Genomic DNA, 19534 nt, shown 5'->3' on the forward strand with positions numbered 1-19534 from the left:
TTTACTGCCCCCTCTCCATGGGGGATCTTGGGAGAAAGTAAGGGTTAAGTTTCCCCTCCAACTTTTGCTGCTTTAGCTTGCTGTAGTCCATGGTTTCTCTCTCAAGAACATTCTTGAGAGAATCAGAATGGTGGCTAGAGCAGCAAGGGAGTCCATTTTAGGCCCCAGAGATGTGAGGGATGGTGCGAGTGAGGCAGGATAGGGAATGTGAAAGCAACATTGGCAGGTGCAAGTTATGCACATGTGGAATAAACTACTCACAGTTCCCCCAAGTCTGGATGTAACAGAGAACTCAGGTTAAGTATGGGAGCTTTTGATTTCCTCCTTGCAGCAGCACCAGAAGAGAGAGGAAGGAGAGCATGAGCCTAAGGCTTGCTGCACATTGCACTAATTTATGATTTCACATTGTGTGCAAAACCAGCCAATGCGATCTCCCTCCCTCCTCATGTAAAAGACTGCTTTCAAGTGTAGAATGGTCTCCATCAGGTTGCAAGAGTCAGAAGATCCAATTAATCCACCTCCACCACCCACAAAATGAAGGCAGGCGCCACTTCACCCGTCAACTTTGGGCAAGCTGCAATTAAACCAGCCATTTCATCCAAACCAAGAAACTATGGATACCAGCTTCAGAACAAGCTATGTTCTTAAACCATGATTTAAAGTTGGTTTAAGTTTTTTGCTTGTTCTGAAGCTAGTAACCATAGTTTCCCAGTTTGGGTTAAATGGGAAACTATGGTTAGAGACTTGCTGGTTTGACTGCTGCATGCTGCAAAAGAGATGCATGTGTGGGCAAAAGGCTTGTGCATATCTTGGCTTAAAAGCCAAAATATGATCAATCTGAATGTGGCCACTATCTTCTTTGAAGACATACAGTCTTAATCAGTGAAATGATCCATCAAAAGCAAAAACACACAAGCCAGAAATCACATTTTCCATCTGCTCAGAATCAACTTTGTAAGTTCACTCCCATTTCCACGGTGCAGCAGCCTCTTGAGATGGAGCACTAATCAAAAATGTGGTTTGTCAATGGTTTGTGAATGCAGACATAAGAGCAAACCACTGTCAGTGCAAACTGTGGTTTGCAAACTAACTTCAAAACCTGGTTTGATATCCTGATTTAGCAGCTGCTCACAAGCCATGGTTTCTGGGCTGAAACACTCTGGTTTCTTCCATCGGCCAGGGGAGCAAGGGCTGCTGGGTTGTGTGTATGTGAGGCCCACCTCTCCCGATCAGATAATGCTGCTGAAATTTTGTAACTTTAAGAACCGGTGTCAGAATTCACTGCATTTCTCTTCCCTTCCCATTCCCTTTTCCTTTCGTATCATGACTTTTAGATCTTGAATCTGTGGGACAGGGCTAGCTTACCTTTCAGTTTCAGAACAGTGCTTGAAAAAGACTAGGCACTTTTAAGTAACAGATAATAAAGTTGCTGAGGTGGGATGTCTGAATGCAGCGATAGTGATGCTTACAGAACACAGATAAATGCTGCAGTGTCTCCAGTTCAGGCCAACCCAGCTTCCTCCCCCACCCCTTCCCCAAAGAGAGGCCATCAGTGCAAACAGCACCATCAGCATTGAAAACCTGAGCCAGGACTCCTGGCAAAACAGGAGCACACATATTACTCAACAGAAACATCTGTTCTGTAAGAACCTTAGACAGGTTTCACATAAAGGGGATATTCAACATATGGCTCCAACAGGAACTGAAAGGCAGCCAACAGCTTTGTGGCATCCACTCGAGGCTGGCATAAAGAAGAGTCTAATGTGGATATGATTGACACCACAGCATAGAGCACTTTAGAGCCAGGTTAGGAGAGAATTAATATGCACGACTGTGGCTCACTATGCATGTGGCTACTGAGAAGAGCAAAGCTCTTTGGGCTGGGATTCACCCAACAAGCCTGGAGTTTGCACTGGTAACCAGCAAGTGGATTTAATCTACACCAGACAAGAAGCCTAGCTCAAGGCTCTGTCTGCAGGGTCTGTTTAAAACATGTAGGACACCAGCAAGTAAAGGATGATTTTTTTCATACTTTACTGGAACACATTCACTATTTATTTATACCAGCCTTCCCCAAACTGGTGCCCTCCAGGTACTTTGGATGACAACTCCCAGCATTCCTGACCATTGGCCATGCTGGCTGGGGCTGCTGGGAGTTGAAATCCAAAACATCAGGCTAGAGAAGGCTGATGTATACTATGACACTAAACAATTTTTAAGAGGCAATGTTTAAAGGAATCAACTTAGCTGGCTTCCTTTACTTGCACTTCAGCATAAAGTGCTGAAGTGCTGAAGTAAAACTAAGGCAACCAAACAGGAAGACAACTTCCCATCCAAGTATTAATACCTATCCTGTACACCAGCAGCCAGAGGTCCCAAATGCCTGTGGACAACTCCCCTGGCATCCATCAAGGCCCTCAGCCCACACTAAAAAATTTATTTAAATTAAAATAATGTAAATGTAGTGGCCAGGTATGCTTCAAAATGGGCCCAGAGGCATTTTTTTAGAAAAAGATGGTGGCCAGCCTCCCATTTCACTTTGTAGCACACCCTGGCTGCCCAATACATTTTTGTTGTTGTTTTTTAAAGGGACCCCCACAGCCACCTCTACCTGATAAAGTGGGGACAGTGGGGGTCTGGGGCTAGGGAGAAGGAAGGGACATGTATGTATGCACGCATGGATACACAGTGTGTGTACATGTGAGTGAAAGAAAGAGAAAGAGCGTACAGTTAGTTATCTGTGGTGAGAGAAGGATGGGGAGGCTGAATGGGCTGGCTGAGAGTGGAGGAAGAGAAAGATGTTGCTTTTTGTGAAATGTGTTTCTGTGAGTTCAGTGGAGTGGCTGTGTGTGTCAGGGCTCAGATCCCACCCCTGCCTTGTACTTACGTCCTGGTGCAAGTTACTTATCTTTTAGCACCACCACTTTGCTTCTATTAAATGGGTGTTTTGTGCCTAACCATGGCCCACCACAGTAGCCATTTTGTTATGGCACCCATGAGACTTACTAAAAATTCTAAATGTGCCTATTGATCTAAAAACATTGGGAACTCCCGGGATAACCAAACTGGTGCCTCCCCAGCCCCATGCACACACAAGAGAGACGACAAAACACTCTGGAGCTTTACTTGGCAAATCTAAGTTGGCAGACCAGTTTCTAAATGTACACACAATTAGGTAGTTAGAGTCACTGAAAGGAACAATGGAGGTCAGAAATGCATAACAGGAAGTAACTTCCAAAGACTAAAGAGTCCTGCAGCTGCCCTAAAAATAATTTAATATAGGTTTTCCTCTTTATAGTACTTTTATTGTGTGAAGTGTTTTATGTTTCTTCTCCATATACCCTCACATCATGTGCCGTCACTATCATTCCCATTTTACAGGAACAGATCCAGGGAATTTATGGAATCTGGATCCAGGTGCCTGAAGTCCACCATCAAAACACTGTCAACTAGATTGCACTGGCACTGAATTATTGTGATTTAAAAGGGCATTTAATGAGTTATTCTCAATTCTGCCATGTTGCGGCTTTGAAAAATAATCCTGGACTTTTTGTATCTACCTCCAATAACCAGACAGCAGAATGGACTAAGTGTTAGACTAAAATACAATTTAAGCCCTTGATGTCCCACCAAAACATGCATATCCCAGCATGCCTATCTTGCTTTCACTGGAAGAAATAATCTACACTGGAGAGCATGCCACTTTAAGGCAATCCTAATTTCTCTTAGAAGTCACCACTCAGCAAAACCCTCTAGGAACTTTAGGAACCTGCACTATTTCCACCTGTAGGACACTAAACATGTCCTGCAGCTATAGCCCTGACAACTCCCATAAGCCATTATGTCAGATGGCACTAGCTGAAACAAGCAGCACTCAGCATGTTCAGCTGAAACCATCGATCTGATGCAGGGAGAGCAGCAAACACTCCATATATACATCTATCACTGGCAGAAGCCCAGAAGTGCTCATGTGCTCTACCAGCTCACAAAGGCAGCTAGGTTTGTGCAGAAGGCCAACGGCGAACACCTAGGCAAGAGACAACAACACACAAGAGGAGGAGAAAATGGGGGGGGGGCAGAGTCTGGTCCAGTTCATTGGCCAAACATCTCCCTGGGGATCCAGTGAGAGCAGCTGTGAGCACTTGTCTGTGGAAGTGAGAGAGAAAAGGTTCTCTCAATCAATTGTGGAGTGAATTGAACTCCTCTCTGTGTTTGGTGCTGAGGGAAGATGGCTGGACCTTTGCTGTTTTTTCCATATCCTTTTCAAGACAGGACAACCAGATCCACACAGTTATCAATGTGGAATATTTTGACAATAAAATGGCACAATACCCAATATCTGTGGATAGTTTCACAAATACCTTCTTCTGACATGTGAACCCCTTGGCTATTGTCCAGCACTGTGCACTTTTAACTCCTTGTATGGCCTTTAATAATTGTCAAAAAAGGAAAGAAAAAGCAACCAATGACCACACAATATGTACTGAACAACAGACTTTTTTGCAAGCGGTTACTCAATCACCCTCAAAAAAGTATACTGATGAAATCGGCTGGGAATGCAACACTTACCCCTATCAGAGAGAGATTAATGAGCAGCAGTGACCTTGCAAACTAAGGTTAATCTATCACTGAGCAAGGATGCTAAGAGGAAAACCAGTAAATCCAAAGCTAAGAGGTACAGGTGTCAGCACAAATCCATGAGCAAGAGTTTATTTGGAGATAGCTGCTAAGAACTCCTACCTCCAAACAAAGCAGTCATTTCCCACACAAAATGCTTCCCCAGGGGAGCCCCGGCTGGCTGCTGACTCAGCCATCAATGCTACAGGCTGTGCCGTTAGGGGATGGATGAGTACAGAAACAGCTCAAACCACAGATAACGAGCCGCTATATCAGGAAGGTTGCAATGAGAGAGAGCAGCAAAAAGGTTGCGACTGTGAGCTCCAGGTTCTGAGGCTTCACATCAGGGAAAGGGTGCTAGTCATTTGTAGCCAACAGTATGGATGAAGCCATGCCACAGTAGTCTTGGCAAAAGGTGGGGTAGTTAGATGCTCCTTGTCCAGAAAAGTGAAGGGAAGATGCCTTTCCCAATACTGAGGGCTAATATTTAGAACTAGAAGCACCAGCTGATGCTGTGGATGCAACTCCAGGCAGCCTTGGACAAGACTGACATTGACCGACATAATCAATCTGGTTTCAGGATTGGCTTTGACACAGAGCAGCCTTGGTTTGCCTGATGGATAATCTATACCAGAAGGAGGACAGTGGAAATGTGACTCTGCTAATTCTTCTTGGCAGCTTCTGATACCATCAACCGTGGCATTCTTCTCGATAGGCTCTCTGGGTTTGCGACTGGGGGCAGAGGGTTCCAGTGATTCTGTTCCTACCCAGAACACTGATTCCAGGTGCTGCTGGGGACTATTGCTTGGCCCCATGCCATTTGTGTTATGGGGCTCCATCTTGTCCCCCATGGTTTTCAGCAACTTCATGAAAACAGCTGAATGAGAATCCTGGAATTGTTCTTTCCACCCAATTCACGTGTGGTGCCAAAAGTGCTCAATTGGTGTCTGGGATCAGTAATAAACTCAATCCTAATAAGACTGAGGTGTAATCTGTAGCAGCTGCTCCGGGAGGAGCACTCTTCTTGAAGTATCAGACCCACAGTCTGGGAGTGCAAATAGATCAAGCTTTATCACCCAAGGTCCAAGCGGCGTGGAGCGCCTTATACCAGCTGATGACACCAGTGGCAGCCCTTTCAAGAAAGAGATAGCCTGGTCAGGATTATTGATGCTCTGGTAACCTCCAAATCTGGCTACTGCAGCGCACTGCGTGGCGCTGTTGCCTAAAGTCTGCTTGGGAGTGAGAGTTAATTCGAAGTAGAGCCACTAGGCTGCTAACTAGAACTTGTCATTGGGAGCCTGTTTGGGACCAGTCACTGACTCTCAGCCTAACCAACCTCACGAATGTTGTGAGGATAAAATGGAAAGGAAGAGAATAATTTACACTGCTCTGGGCTCCTTGGAGGAAACAACAGGATGTAAATGTAACAAGTAAATAAATCAGCATTTGATGGCTGTTGTTGTTTTAACTTTGTAAGCCACCTGGGAAAAATATTTGTACTGAGGGGTGAAATAAGTTCATAGAATAAAGTTCAAATGAAATCATTATCTTAACAAGTCCTGTCAATTGGAATTCTAGGACAATATTATCTGGCATAAGAAGAGCCATGCTAGATGGGATCAAAGACCTGTCTAGGCCAGCATCCTTTTTCCCACCATGGCCAACCACATCCCTCTGGGAAGCCTACATATGACAGAGGGCAACAGCCTTCTCCTGCAGCAGTTCCCCCACAACTGGTATGTAGAGGTATACTGATATTCAGAACATGGAACAGACTCACCCACATACTCCATTTTACACATGCTTCATGCTTATATCAATCTAAATATAAGAACACATCATGAAAACCTGAAGACATTGGACCATCCACATTTCCAGGGTCAGAAGCTAACAGGGACCCTAGCTGAGTATATGGCAGCTGTACCAATAACCAGGAAGCTTGTTTTTCTACAGGGTGACCCATTCCCTTGCCCTTACTTACCAACCACCAATAACTCAGGTTCCTTTCCATCTTCCCCTCTGTTTACAATTAGGAGGGAGTATCAAACCTAGCATATTCAAGGCATCGTCTCAAATAATCATTTGACATCATTCCTACTAATATTCAGTACTGCCTGATCAGGTTTCATTTGTACTCAAAACATCTGCACATCATATGCAAAATACATCATTTATTCTGCTCACTGTGAAATTGCAGAAAGTGGATTTCCAGGTGATGGAATGCTAGTCTTTGATGGGCACTAAAACATAGTTTGATGGCTACCAAGGCAGGTCAAGGAGCAAACACGCAAGGAAAAGAACAGTGAGTGACATGCGTGTGTGAACTTGATAGTGACAGGAATATAGGTACAGCTTGGCTTTGTTGCTTCAATATTTTTTAGCCAGCTAATTTCTACAGATGCACAACCCAATCTGTCATTCCTACCCTAAGCCCTTAAAAGCAGTACTTCTCAAACTGTGGGACCTGAGCTACAGATAGGCTTCATAATGAGGGTCTTTTATTTCATTTCCAGGGGGTTGTCTTTTCTCACCGTGCTGAAAGCATACCACTGCTGTTGTGTGCCTGCTTCGAGAGAGAGTTTTGCATGCATTCTGAAATCTATTCTCATTAACATTAAAAATGAAAAATAAAATATAAACTTTTTCTGTACTGACTACTGATGTGATATTCATGTGTTTTCTGTTGTAGGGTGGAAAAGCATGGCTCGAAAGATGGATTTAGTTTACATCAGTTCTGAAAGGCTAAGTTTAGAGATGGATCACATTTCCAAACATTTCAGAAGCACCAATTTAATGAAAAAAAAAAAGATCTGCTCCCCAAACAGATCATGGTGACTGATCTACCATACAGGGCTGTTGTAAAGACAAAGTGAGATAACCTCTATGGCTAAGATTATTTATCACCTTATTATTGCCCAGTATATAAACGTGATAAATGATCTTAGCCATGGTGTCACTCTGTTACCTTTCTAAAAGTTACAAGAGACATGCAGGGCTTCCCTTGAGCCAAAGAAATACATCAAAGTATATCATTTGCATAATGCACCCTGATTGTGTGATGTTTGTATCCTTGGCACAAATTTTAGGCGTTTTTTTACACAACCCCAGCTATTACTCTTTATGGAGTTGTAGACACTTGTTTCCCTACTGGCAATCATATGCATTAAAAAACCATACCTGCTTTCGCTGATAAGTGTACTACGCTACTGACAAAAGCCAATCCAGGAGAGAAGTGGAAACAGTTGAATATGCAGTCCTAGTTTTACACAACAGCCAACAGCTAAGTATTTCTGGCATGATAAAGCTTATCCGATGACAACAATTTGAGTATTCAACAGCAGGGGCTAAGGGCATGTTGCAGCCATCAAGCATCTCTTACCAACATATTCAGAGAGGAATACGACAAAGAACGGAGTGACCAGGTCATTAATCCCCTGCACGTAGCCACTGGCTGGGTGTCGGATGGCCCAGATAAACAGGATTCGTTCAAAGATCTAGAGAGGAAGAAGGAAAGCCATGTGCCGGAGTTAGTCATGCCCAGGGGAAGACAGAGAAGTGGAAAGTCTGACAAGCGCAGGGGCAGAAAAGTGTGTAGTAAGAGTTAGAAATGCACACAGGCGAGGGACGCAACCAGGTCTGGGGTTCTTAGCAGCACAGAGAGACTCGGCAGGAAGCATACATGGCGCCTGGGACAAGATCCAGGACGAGTTGCCAGACACAGCCAATGGAAAGGCACAATTATCAGCTACCATGTGAGAACTCTCTGCACTGAAAACAACCGATTGCACAAAGAACATTTCTGGTCTATTGCTCTGTCCACTTAGACACAAAGAGGGAAGCGGGCGGCAACTTGAAAGGGAAATGAGAAACAGTTTCGGGATGATGGAGCTTCATTTTCACGGTGTCTGCCCAATAGCAGACAATAAGCTAGAGGTTGTTTTACTTCCCTGTCCCCCAGAAGAAGTGTAGCCATTAAAAGGGGAGGGGGAGGAGGAGCTCTGTGGAAACTTGGGCTCTTCCCTGAATTTTCAACCTTCATTTCACAAAAGGGGAAGTCCCTACCTCTTTTAGAAAAGAAAAAAGAGAGACACATACAGGCAGCATTTTACACAAATGCAGAGCAAGTAGTCAGCTGCTCCCTTACTGCAGCGTTATGGCCCACAAAAGCAAAAGGCACTGGGATGACTGAGAAGGACTTGGCAATTTCTTTCTTAAAATATAAATATTTAAATTACTGAATACATTCACTTTTAACTATTGTAAGCTATCTGTATTTAGGTTCTGGCTGTCTCATGCTGACTCTCAATAGCTCCTCCAGTGGGCCCTCCCACCACCATCACCAGGTTTCTGGCTGCTGGCCTGGCAATGCCACACAATGTTGCTGCCAGCATTCATGTATTGGCCTCTCCTCAAGATCTCCTTCTTGCTTGTGGCCTTGAGAGGAAGAAAAATGGAACAGCAGCAAGCAAGAAGGGGGTCAAATGAAGGGATTTTCAAGACATATGCTCCAGCTGGAAAGGTCTGCGATGGGTTTACCCCATTCAAGGATGCTGCTAAGCACACCTTAGGTTGTCTTCTCTCCCCATCCCTAACCCCTGATTTTGCTAAATGTGGCAGACCATGTTTTTCTTTAATTCAGACAGATCTCTTTCAAAATATATCTAGAGAAGAGAGGATTTACAGCAGGGGTGGGCAACGTGTGGCCAACAACCCATATGCAGGGGAGCCATTTTTGTGCCCCCCCCAACTTCCCTTGGTACTGCCAAAATCACAGCAGCAAAAATGGTGGCGATTTTGCTTGAAAACAAGGTGCGTGCACTCCAGAAGCATGATTCTACTTGTAAACCTGGTGAGTGCATCCTGTGCATCTTGTTTTCAAGCAAAATTGCTACGATGTTGGCCACTGCAGCAACTTTAATAGCAGATTCAGCAGTGGCGGGGTGCGGCCCTCCAATCCCCAGGAGTTTACACACACACACACACACACACACACACACTGTTTTACAGGGAGCGAGATGCTCTGTATGCCAGGTTCAATGCCTAACAAATCTAGTTAAAAAGATCAGGTCACAGGTGTTGGGAAAGAGACCCTGGGGGGCTGCCACCACAGTAGAATGATGCTGGACTAGAATGACAAATAATCTGATCTAAGGCAGCTTCCTCTTTCACTCTGCAGATTACCAAACCCCCCTCATCTTCTGCAATAATGTTTCCTATTTAGCCTTGGTTCATACATTAAGACCTCCTCATACAAAATGGCCTTGTCACCATAACTGTGTGGTAAGGAAGTAACACATGAGCCACTGGGCCAGGCTTCTGCTCAGTAACATTTCACATGAGCATGACAGAACAGAAATGCAGTGACATGCTCACACAAGTCATTCCTGAGAAATCAGCATTGCCTACTACATCTTACATTGCTTCCCCCACAAGGCTCTCATGAATGTGGGTCCTTTAAAGATATGAACAGGACTCTGACTTGTGAGCCCTGGAATGTTTTCAAATTGTACCAGGAATAAACATGATCTCCACAACCATGAGGACTAGAAACATGCTGTTTTAGGTTTAAGAAAGCTGAAATCCTCACAAATCTAAGCTACTTAGTTAAGTTTCATATGAAATTTGACAAGTGCAAATACAAAAGATGAGCAGACCTAGCTTCAGGACACAGGTGGACTGTTTGCTGAACCTCATTACATTTGTATCCATTGACTGAAATTTGCAGGCAGCAGGCAAAATGTCAGCTCTGAAGCCTTGTTGTTTAACAAAGAAGATCCAGGGAGTATGTACTGCTAGTCACAGGAAACTTGCTGGACAATTTCAGAAAAGGCATCCTCCCCAATAACCTAGGTATAAATTTCTTGAGAAACTTGCTTTTAAGGAGCCTGCATAGGTTCATTTTACAACTTTGCAGTCTGGTCAGCAATAGTGTTCAGCAGAATTACGATAGCTCTCGTTAATCATACTCTAAACATGACAGTTTACTCTGCAGCACTACCACCTACATTAAAAATGGAGTGCTCTAGCTCTTAAACTGAACAATGCTTTAACCCAGAGTCTATGAGCCATTGTCTGCTACTTGGAGAAAGGGGCTATACACCAGCAAAAAAGCCATATTATAGTCACAGTGACAATGGGCTTCAGAACAGTCATGGACTTATTAATTTCAAGGCCAATACTACAGGGACTTCGTTAGGTATTTATTTATGGGACTCACTGTGTGTTTCTGTGTCCCAGAAACCTGAAGATCTGAATTAAATGTTCATGGTTGCAAGGCCTGTGATTTTGGACAGTCCTTGCATTTATTATCATGAATTCCAACACCCAGTGGCTCTTAGATATAACAAATCCCACCTTATTGCTACGCAGAAGGGCTTTGGAATGGATTAAATCCACTCAGACTTGATGCCTGCAGATCACACAGTTTCAGTCAGTAAATATTCAGTAGGCTTAGGTTGGCCAAAGTATTTGAGTTAGCAAAAGTAAGCTTTTGGTTATTAACTCCTGCAATTCTGTTTGCTCCAGCCAGAAGCTCTAAATCGTCCCTGGTTCTGCCACTAAGACACTGTATAGCCTCAGGCAAGTCACACTGCTGCTGTGAAACATTAGCCACAACCCTGCTACCCAGACACACTATCAGGGCACCTGCAGGACTGAGATTACCTTTTGCCATGGGTAGAAAATGGCACTTTGCCTAACAGGTCACTAGCCTTTGTTAAGAGTTCCTAGGAGACAATGACTCAGATGCTACCATTCCTCAGCACTCCTCACGGTAAGCCTACAAAACACAAGCCTCTCTCCCCCATGAACTTGCCTAAGTATTAAGATCATCCTGAGAAGGCCTACCCTGGGTCCTCCACCACCAGAGGTAAGCAGCTGGCGACTGGAGATAGGATCTTCTTGGACCAGCTTTGGAACTTTCCCCCAAGGAAGGCCCACATGGGCCAGATTTCACTTTGGTGTCAGGCAAAAACCTTTTTATTTGCAGATGCCTTTTAGTTCTGTTAGTTTTAATCTTACTTTAGCTTTAGAATACTACCTGCATCAGTGTCTGTTTGATTTTTTAAATATAGTTTAAAAAATAGTTCTTTTATAAGGTACTCTGAGAGTCATTTTGGACAGGACAGCAGGATATTAAATGCCCTAAAGAAAGAAAGAGATTACAGTGTCAAAGTGTTATACTCTTGCAACTAACTAAATATAATTCTGTAACTGTACAATAGTGCATTCTACATGGAAAAGAACTAAGCTAATAGGATCCAATCCCCACTGCCTTGGCTGTTTATTTTTTGCAATTTCATGTAATATCCAGATATGCAGAGAAGCTGAATTTATATTAAACTTAGACCAGAATTAGACATTAAGCAGCCTCGCATTTCCTCCTCCTCTCTTCCCTACAGCATCTAGAAATACAAGATATGATGTCATATCACCATGTTAAAAATTTGTCCACCCCCACAAGGAGCAATGGGGGGTGGGAGAAGGAAATGGAACTTGATGATGTTAGTAATACAAACTGTGTGACATGACAAGAGAGAGAATGACACAAGGCTGTTGATTCCCAGCAGCAGCCACACATCCTCCAACATCTAGTTCCAGCCTTTCCAGATGGCGTGGGTCTTGCAGGAAAGATGGACAGTTCCTGCCACCATGAAAGTGCTGAGACTAAAGCATGGATACTGAGCACGCCCCTGAAAAATAAGCCTGTTTGCATACAGTAGATATGACAGTTTAGTCTGAGCACAGAATCTGCGCTTTCAACATGCAGAATTTAGAGGTGGATGGCAAACCTGCTTTTGGAGTGAAAAGCAGATAACCCAGCTGGCTACATTGAAATCAACAATGATTTTCTAGTCTATCAGAACAGCGGAAAGCAGCTGACCATGGAAGAACAGTAATACACTCAACGAAACAGAAAAATCCTCAGGAAGCCATCCTTGGCCACCAACATAGGCTGGCGAGCTGCACTGCAGAAAGGCTAGAAAGAAAAGCCTCTTCTCACCTCCTGGACTAATGGCTGCTGGAACAGAGGGATGAGGGGGTTCGTTCGCGGAATGTCTATATGAATCTGAAAGGTAATTTTTAAAAAAGACATCAGAGAACATTATGGATTGCCAGCCACATCTGCCCAACTGCAACACGAGAGGAAATATTTCTATGGCCCAAATCAAAACAGCAATATGACTGAAGACAGAGAAGCGATATTGACTGACTAGACAGCCAACCCTGCACCAAGAACTGTCTGGTTATCCTTCAGCGAAACAGAGCAGATGTTTCAACATGGAGGCCTCTACAAACATGCCAGCCTATCAGCCGTTCCCCTCCTACACAGCTTGCATTTAGAACACAAGGGAAAACATCTGAGACAACCTCAGGGCAACTTCAAGTATCTGGGTAATTTTCAAAATGTTTTCCCTCTAGAGACACTGGTCAGGTCAAGTATCACATCTGCTCCTTTCTGATAGCAAATTCCACCCAGGAATTTTGCCATGAGACCTCCCATGTTGTGGCAGACTCATCCCATCTCACACAACAGTGGGCAGGGCTACAGGCAAAACTGCAGTGGGCCGCTACTAGGGACAATTTTAGGCCGCGTGTCATGGAACCCCAAAATACTACAGGATGCTTCATGCCAGAAACTGCGCGCGGCAGGCAGGAGATGGCTGGGTACCTGCCGGTATGTATCTTGATGGTGTTCTTCATTTCTGGAGTCGTAATACTGCTCAATGAAGCCAAAATACTCCTCTCGTTTGCGCTGCAAGGTCAGCTTCCTTCGCTCCATGTTGGCAGGGAGATAACCCTGTAGGAGAAGAGAAACGTGTCTTCTCTCTGCTGTGCTCAAAGTCTATCTGTCCTCCACCCCACCCCTTCCTCCACTCTGATAATAACTTGCAGGAGAAATGTTCAAACTAGAGTTGCAGGGTACAGTAAGAGAAAAGCTGGGGCTCCATCAGAATTGCACAAAAGGCAAAAGTTCAGCAAACGAACTGTCTTCCATCCAAGTGCTGCTGTAGTGGAAGAAGCTGCACCTGCCAAAATTCCCCCTTGCACTCACTTTTTAAAGGTATTAGATGCTGCCTTGCACTGGAACCAACAATCATGAGGAGATTTCCTATGGAAATGACTTTCTGAAGCCCCACCATGTGACTACCACCTTATCTTCTCTCACTTTCTGCAGAGGCAGCCTTCTGGAATCCAGCTACCTGCTTGCTTTCTCCAAGTCAAACTAGCATAATGGCATGGGCTGTTCGTATTTCTCAATCTTAGTTTTTAGAACTAGGCATGAAGCATACTGCGCTCACACATGACAAGAGCAGGTGTGTCCCTCTCCAGTTAAGACGTTTCAGGATGCCAGGCTGAGAAAGACCTGCAGAACCCAACCAGGAGCACAGGTGGCTGCCATGTTGCCTAGAGTCTCATTATGCCTCTTGTGCACATTTTCAGTCATAGGATGCCGACACATTGCCCTAGCTTTCAAGATACAGCACTCACTGATAGAAGTCGCCATGTCACAGGCCGGACCTCTCTGGGGACACCAGGCCAGCTGCATTTCCTCAATTCATCTGCAAATGGACAGCAATTAGTTTCTTCACATACACTAGCTTGGTTGGCATTTCTACACTAGGGAAGAAAAGGAACTCCTGTCTGCTTGGAAAGTTCCAGAACTCTAAGCCTCTGAGAGAGCTTTTTCTTGGGATATATAGTTTTGTATGACAATAGTATCTTTTGGTTATTTTTTGTAATTATGGATTTCCAATTGTATTTTTGTTAACATTTTATGTGACAGAACGTCTATGCTACAAGCAACCTTGAGCACTGGGAAAGGTGTGTTAGAAATATTGTCAACAGATGCAGAATTGTACTGCTTTCTTATTTGGGCCAGCCTTCTCCAACCTAGAGCCATCTAGTCCAGCATTCATCTAGTCCAGCATTCTGTTCACAAGTGGCCAACCAGCTGTTGACCAGAAACCGACAAACAGGACACGAGTGCAACAGCACCCGCCCACCCATGTTCCTCAGCAACTGGTGTACATAGGCTCACTGCCTCTGGTACTGGAGGAAGCATATAGCCATCAGGACTAGTAGCCATTGATGGCCTTTTCCTCCAGGAATTTGTCCAACCCACTTTTAAAGCCATCCAAATTGGTGGCCATCATTACATCCTATGGTAGCGAATTCCATAGTTAAACTATGCACTGTGTGAAGAAATACTTCCTTTTATCTGTCCTGAATCTCCCACCAGTCAGATTCATTGGATGACCCCAGGTTCTAGTATTTTGAGAGAAGGAGAAAAATGTCTCCCTGTCCACATTCTCCACACCATGCATAATTTTGTACGCCTCTATCCTATTCCCCTTACCCTCTTGGAGTAGTACTCCAACACATCTCAAGGGCACCAGGCTGAAGCCTACAGTATATCAGGTGCTTTATGAAATGTAACTTGGATGCTGCACCTTTCCTATTCCTCCAGTTAATTTTTCAACACAGAACTCCTGCTAACAGGAGAAAGGTACACCAAAGGAGAGCACACCCCTCTCTGCTGGTATCTCTGACACTCCCAGGACCTTGCTGCTTCCCCCACCTTGGACTCACCTAGATCCGTGTTGTGGCTGGATAGAAGCTGCCGGAATTTCTCCAAGCGGGTTTTCTCACGCACTGTCATGGGAGGCGCCCCTGAAGCATTTTGGTCAGAGATGCGAGCAACAAGTGGAATGATGGGTCGGAGTGGGAGGGACTGTTGTTTGTGGAGGGGGTTGTGCATACAGGAATCCCCTAAAAGAGTTGAAAGAGGGCCGTCAGGTCGTGAACATACCGGGCAGCAGCAAGCACTGTCTGGAACTTCCAGAATCCATGGTCTTCTTCATGGATCCAGGATGCCCAATTCCGGGAAGGCTTCCGTGCCTCTAACACACGCGTGGCAGGGAAAGTCGCCACAGCTGTGAATTTTCTCTCCCCCCACCAGATGATGGCAGAAGCTTCATCTGCTGAACTTTTTCCTGCCATGCCATTACTAAAAGGTATAAAGGTAATTTCAAGACTGGACAACATAAACCAGAAACCTACTCTCCCACTCCTGCTGAGCAAGTTATTATTCAATGACTCTGCTTCCATTGCACATTCTACAGAACAATGAGAATCCCTGTATAGGAATTCCCCACAAGTAATGCAGCCCTTTAGGACCTACAGTATAACTGACGTAATGCTTTAGGACAGGACATAAGTGGTTCAGAGGAGTCCTGATCTTTTTGACCAACACTAATTAATGCGGTGGTGAAGATGCCATGTCAGCAATAGCCACTGTTCGGTGAGTTACATGGATGACTCTCAAACCACGTTTGTTGACTGAGGCCAAGATCATCTGGCCTGTCCTCCAACACTAAATGTGGCCAGGCTCTCACTTGCTCTCCTTCCATCATCTCCTCCTGTTCAATCCCTTCCACTTGCTCCCATTTTCAGCCTTCTCTTCCTTTTCTTCTTTCTTTAGCATGCCAAATAGCAAACTCAACAGCAGGAAACCTCAAAGTCAATTTACAATCCCAGATTCCTTTACACCTCAGTGCCAAATAGCCAGCCAGTTTCCAGAGGAGAAAGCGGAAGTGTGACATGGGCTCTAATGCCATCTGGTGGTGGCATCAATTTCTCAAGGCCAGGCAGCAGAGTTTGTTACACTCATTCCACCAGCATCATCACAAAGAGGTCAGGTCTTATTAGCTGAACTATTTTGAGTTGGGTTTGTGTGCCTGCTCAAGAGTCCCCAGTCAAGCCTCTATGTAAGGAGTGGGGAATCTGTGGCCCTCCAGATGTTTTGGGACTACAATTCCAATCATTCCTGACCATTGGCCATGCTGGATGGGGCTGACGGGAGGTAGAGTCGAACAACATCTAGAAGGCCACAGACTCCCCATGGTTGCTCTACCTTTTCCCCACTTTGACTTATTCAGACTGATTTGTTAACCAAAAAGCCTTTATTCATAGAAATCACCCCAAAAGAGGTACACAAGCGCTGTGCCCGATAATAATCCACAGATAATGGGACCGATTGCCAGGGTCACCAGGCTACTATCCCATGGAAGCATATCAGGCAATGGAACGTCACTTCTAAAGTACACCAAAATAACCTAGATTCTGTGCCAAGAAAAGTCAAGTTCCCCCAGCTGAAGAAGAATGCTACTGACACAGACCAAGCATTCATCTAGTCTAGCACTCTGTCAGCAATGTCCACAAATGAGAATTATGCAAATCATGAAGATTTGCATATATCCTCATTAATTTATCCTGCTCATGCTAAACACAGGTCAAAAGAAGGGAGCTAACAAGGAACTTACATCTTGCCCCCTAGAATATTGTATTCAACCCTTTGCCAGCTTTCAAGATCTCATGAGGAATTGACACCACATACTGTCAAGCCTAATTTTTGCAGCCATAAGGGAAATAAATCTGCACTTCTCAGCTAAAATCCAAGATTCTCAGGATGTTCAATTCTGCACTTGACTCCAAATCATATAGAATTGTAGAACTCGCACAGCTTTGACAGTCACACACCCTAAAAAAGCCAGGGGATGTAAAGAGCAACAGTGTTCTTACCAGGCGCTCTGGACAGCTGGGCCTCACTATTGGATTTGATGACCTTACAGTTGGTTGGAGCTTCACTCAGAGCTGGCTGGGGCCACTCAGGTTTCACACGCAGCCTGCTGTGGTTCTCCAGCACCTGTGCGGCTGTGGCCTTTGCCACCTTAGAGTTCAAAGTCTGGAAAGATGAGAAATCCTCATCTTCGTCATCCCCAATGTCCCAGGCATCACTGGTATCACGGGCAAACTCATGAAAACTGCTGGCCTTTTTATTCTTCATGGGCAGTGCATTAACCTTGGAACGTTCCTTGATGAAGCTAAAAGAGAAAGGACAGTTGGTGTTATTGCAACTCTCTGCACCTCTGCATCTAGCCTTCCCCTGCCCATGGTCCCCATCTATTTCATGTCCCTTTGGAGTCAAGCCCTCCCCCCACCATTTCTCCATCCCAATGGACAATCCCTTCTCCTCTGGTCAGGGTTAGCAGAAGAATGCCAAATCTTTCCATGCAAGTCCCACCACGTACAAAGTTCAGGGTCAGAATCAGAGCTTTACTATTTTGGCACATGAGAGGCCAAACACTTCTGCCAAATGCCTCCTTGATGAAGAAAGGCTGCCAGTCAGACCTACTTACTGTGTGGCAAGCAAAGCAAGGGAGGAGGCTAGATTCAACTTCAATGTACATATATGCAATACTAAAGAACTGCAAAAACGTATATACATGTGAAAGTAACCACAGGAGAACTCTACTTTGCGATCAGGTCAATTATACACATAGAATAAATACAAAATTTGGTCCATTATTCTTCCAAACCTATAAGCCACATTTGCTTTATCCTCCATTACACGAGTTAAAGTCCTTGTGCCAAACAACCCAAGAGAAAGTTCATGTCCCAACAAAAAACACAGAAAGCACATGAAGTTCCAACAAGGTAAAATGGACCAAGAAGGAATTTGAGAAAAAGAATGGAATACTCTCAAGACTACATCAGAAAGCATTACCGCTAACAGCACATGTAAGAGGCAATGCAGACAAAGACAGTGACAACACAGCGGGTGCGGGGGAGGGAGAGACTAAGGGTGCAATCCTATGGGAATAGGCGGCCACCTCCAAACTCAGAGGTGACCACCTATCCAATAAACGGCAGAAGAAGCACAAAGGGGATTGTTCCCCCCATGCTTCTCCTTCGGCTGTCTAGCCACAGGAAGATGGAGCGGGGGAGAAGGCTGCTGGACGACACATAGCATGTGTCGTACCAGCATTTCCACCTTCCCCGCCCCACAACGCCCCCAGAATGCCCTGTTGTGGCTGCTCTGCACTCCTCTTTGGAGCGCGGAGCTGTTCCACACTGCCTTGCGTGGAAGTGGGGGAAGGTCGGTGCTCCGAGGCCAGTACCCAGAAAACCAGATATCCTATGGCTGTCTAGCCACTGACTAGCAGCCATAGGATTGCTCCCCCCAGCGAGTGCTTGTGCTGTTCTTCATTGTAGACAAGAAGGGAGGTACATGCACCCAAGGTACACTTACTAAGCTGCAAAACTTTCATAAAGTAATGCATCCGGAGAAGGGCATTTTAGGCATTTTAGGCAAATTGGCAAGTAGTGGTATATCAGCAGGATTAGAAGTATTTACACTAGAGTCCTGAAGGTATTCAGATGCAAAAAGATACCAAGCCTCCCTAGTCTATTACTGAAGCCAAACCAATATAAATGAGGAACACAGCACATCACTAATATCTAGTCCAAGGAAGAGCTCTGTGAAACGTAGAAGGTGGCTCACTATTTTGCAGTTTCTAGATGGACTTAATAAAGGTAATTTTTGAGCAGCTCCAGATGTAACTCCAGAAATTAAAAGCCAATAAGCCTATCTTCTCTAATAGCTAAATCGGCCTTCCCCAACCTGGTGCCCTCCAGAGATGTTGGACTGCAACTCCCATAATTTCCAGCCAGCATGGCCAACCACCATGTTGGGGAAGGCTGAGCTACACTGATAAGAGAATGAGTAACAGTTGCAGAGTAAACACTAATTGCTTATGTAGTTTCTTCCTACTCACACATATACCTTTACCAAAAATGCATGAATTAAAGCAGGAGTGGGCAGGAGGTAGACTGAGTTCTACTGGCAGATCTCTGCATGGTTTGCAGTACACTGGCAGTACACTGGGTCTAAAATAGACTGTTAGCATCCCTGATCTATAACTGAGATATAATTTGGGTATATAGGTCATCCCATTGACCTCATGCAGCGCAGTAGATAATTGGCTCCACCCCCTGAGCCACCATTTTACATCTTGCTCCAGTTGGTGGACCTTGGCTTTCTAGTAACAAACTAGATCTTGCAAACCTGAAG

At 44.7% G+C, this 19534-nt stretch overlaps 1 protein-coding gene across 4 annotated transcripts in view; it reads right to left on the bottom strand.

Moving 5' to 3' along the window:
- Window positions 1-19534, bottom strand: part of TBC1D22B (TBC1 domain family member 22B) — a 46851-nt gene that overhangs the window by 17935 nt on the left and 9382 nt on the right. For all 4 annotated transcript variants that reach the window (XM_084852947.1, XM_084852946.1, XM_084852948.1 and 1 more), the window contains 6 exons: window positions 17203-17504; window positions 15211-15390; window positions 14110-14180; window positions 13289-13417; window positions 12620-12685; window positions 7997-8111 (listed from right to left, as the gene is read on the bottom strand). In XM_084852947.1, coding sequence (XP_084709073.1) covers window positions 7997-8111; window positions 12620-12685; window positions 13289-13417; window positions 14110-14180; window positions 15211-15390; window positions 17203-17504 — 863 coding nt within the window. The remainder of the gene's footprint in view (window positions 1-7996; window positions 8112-12619; window positions 12686-13288; window positions 13418-14109; window positions 14181-15210; window positions 15391-17202; window positions 17505-19534) is intronic.

Source organism: Heloderma suspectum, chromosome 4 (genome assembly GCF_057233095.1).
Source record: "Heloderma suspectum isolate Gila_16-S chromosome 4, 16-S_ref, whole genome shotgun sequence".
NCBI lineage: Eukaryota > Metazoa > Chordata > Lepidosauria > Squamata > Helodermatidae > Heloderma > Heloderma suspectum.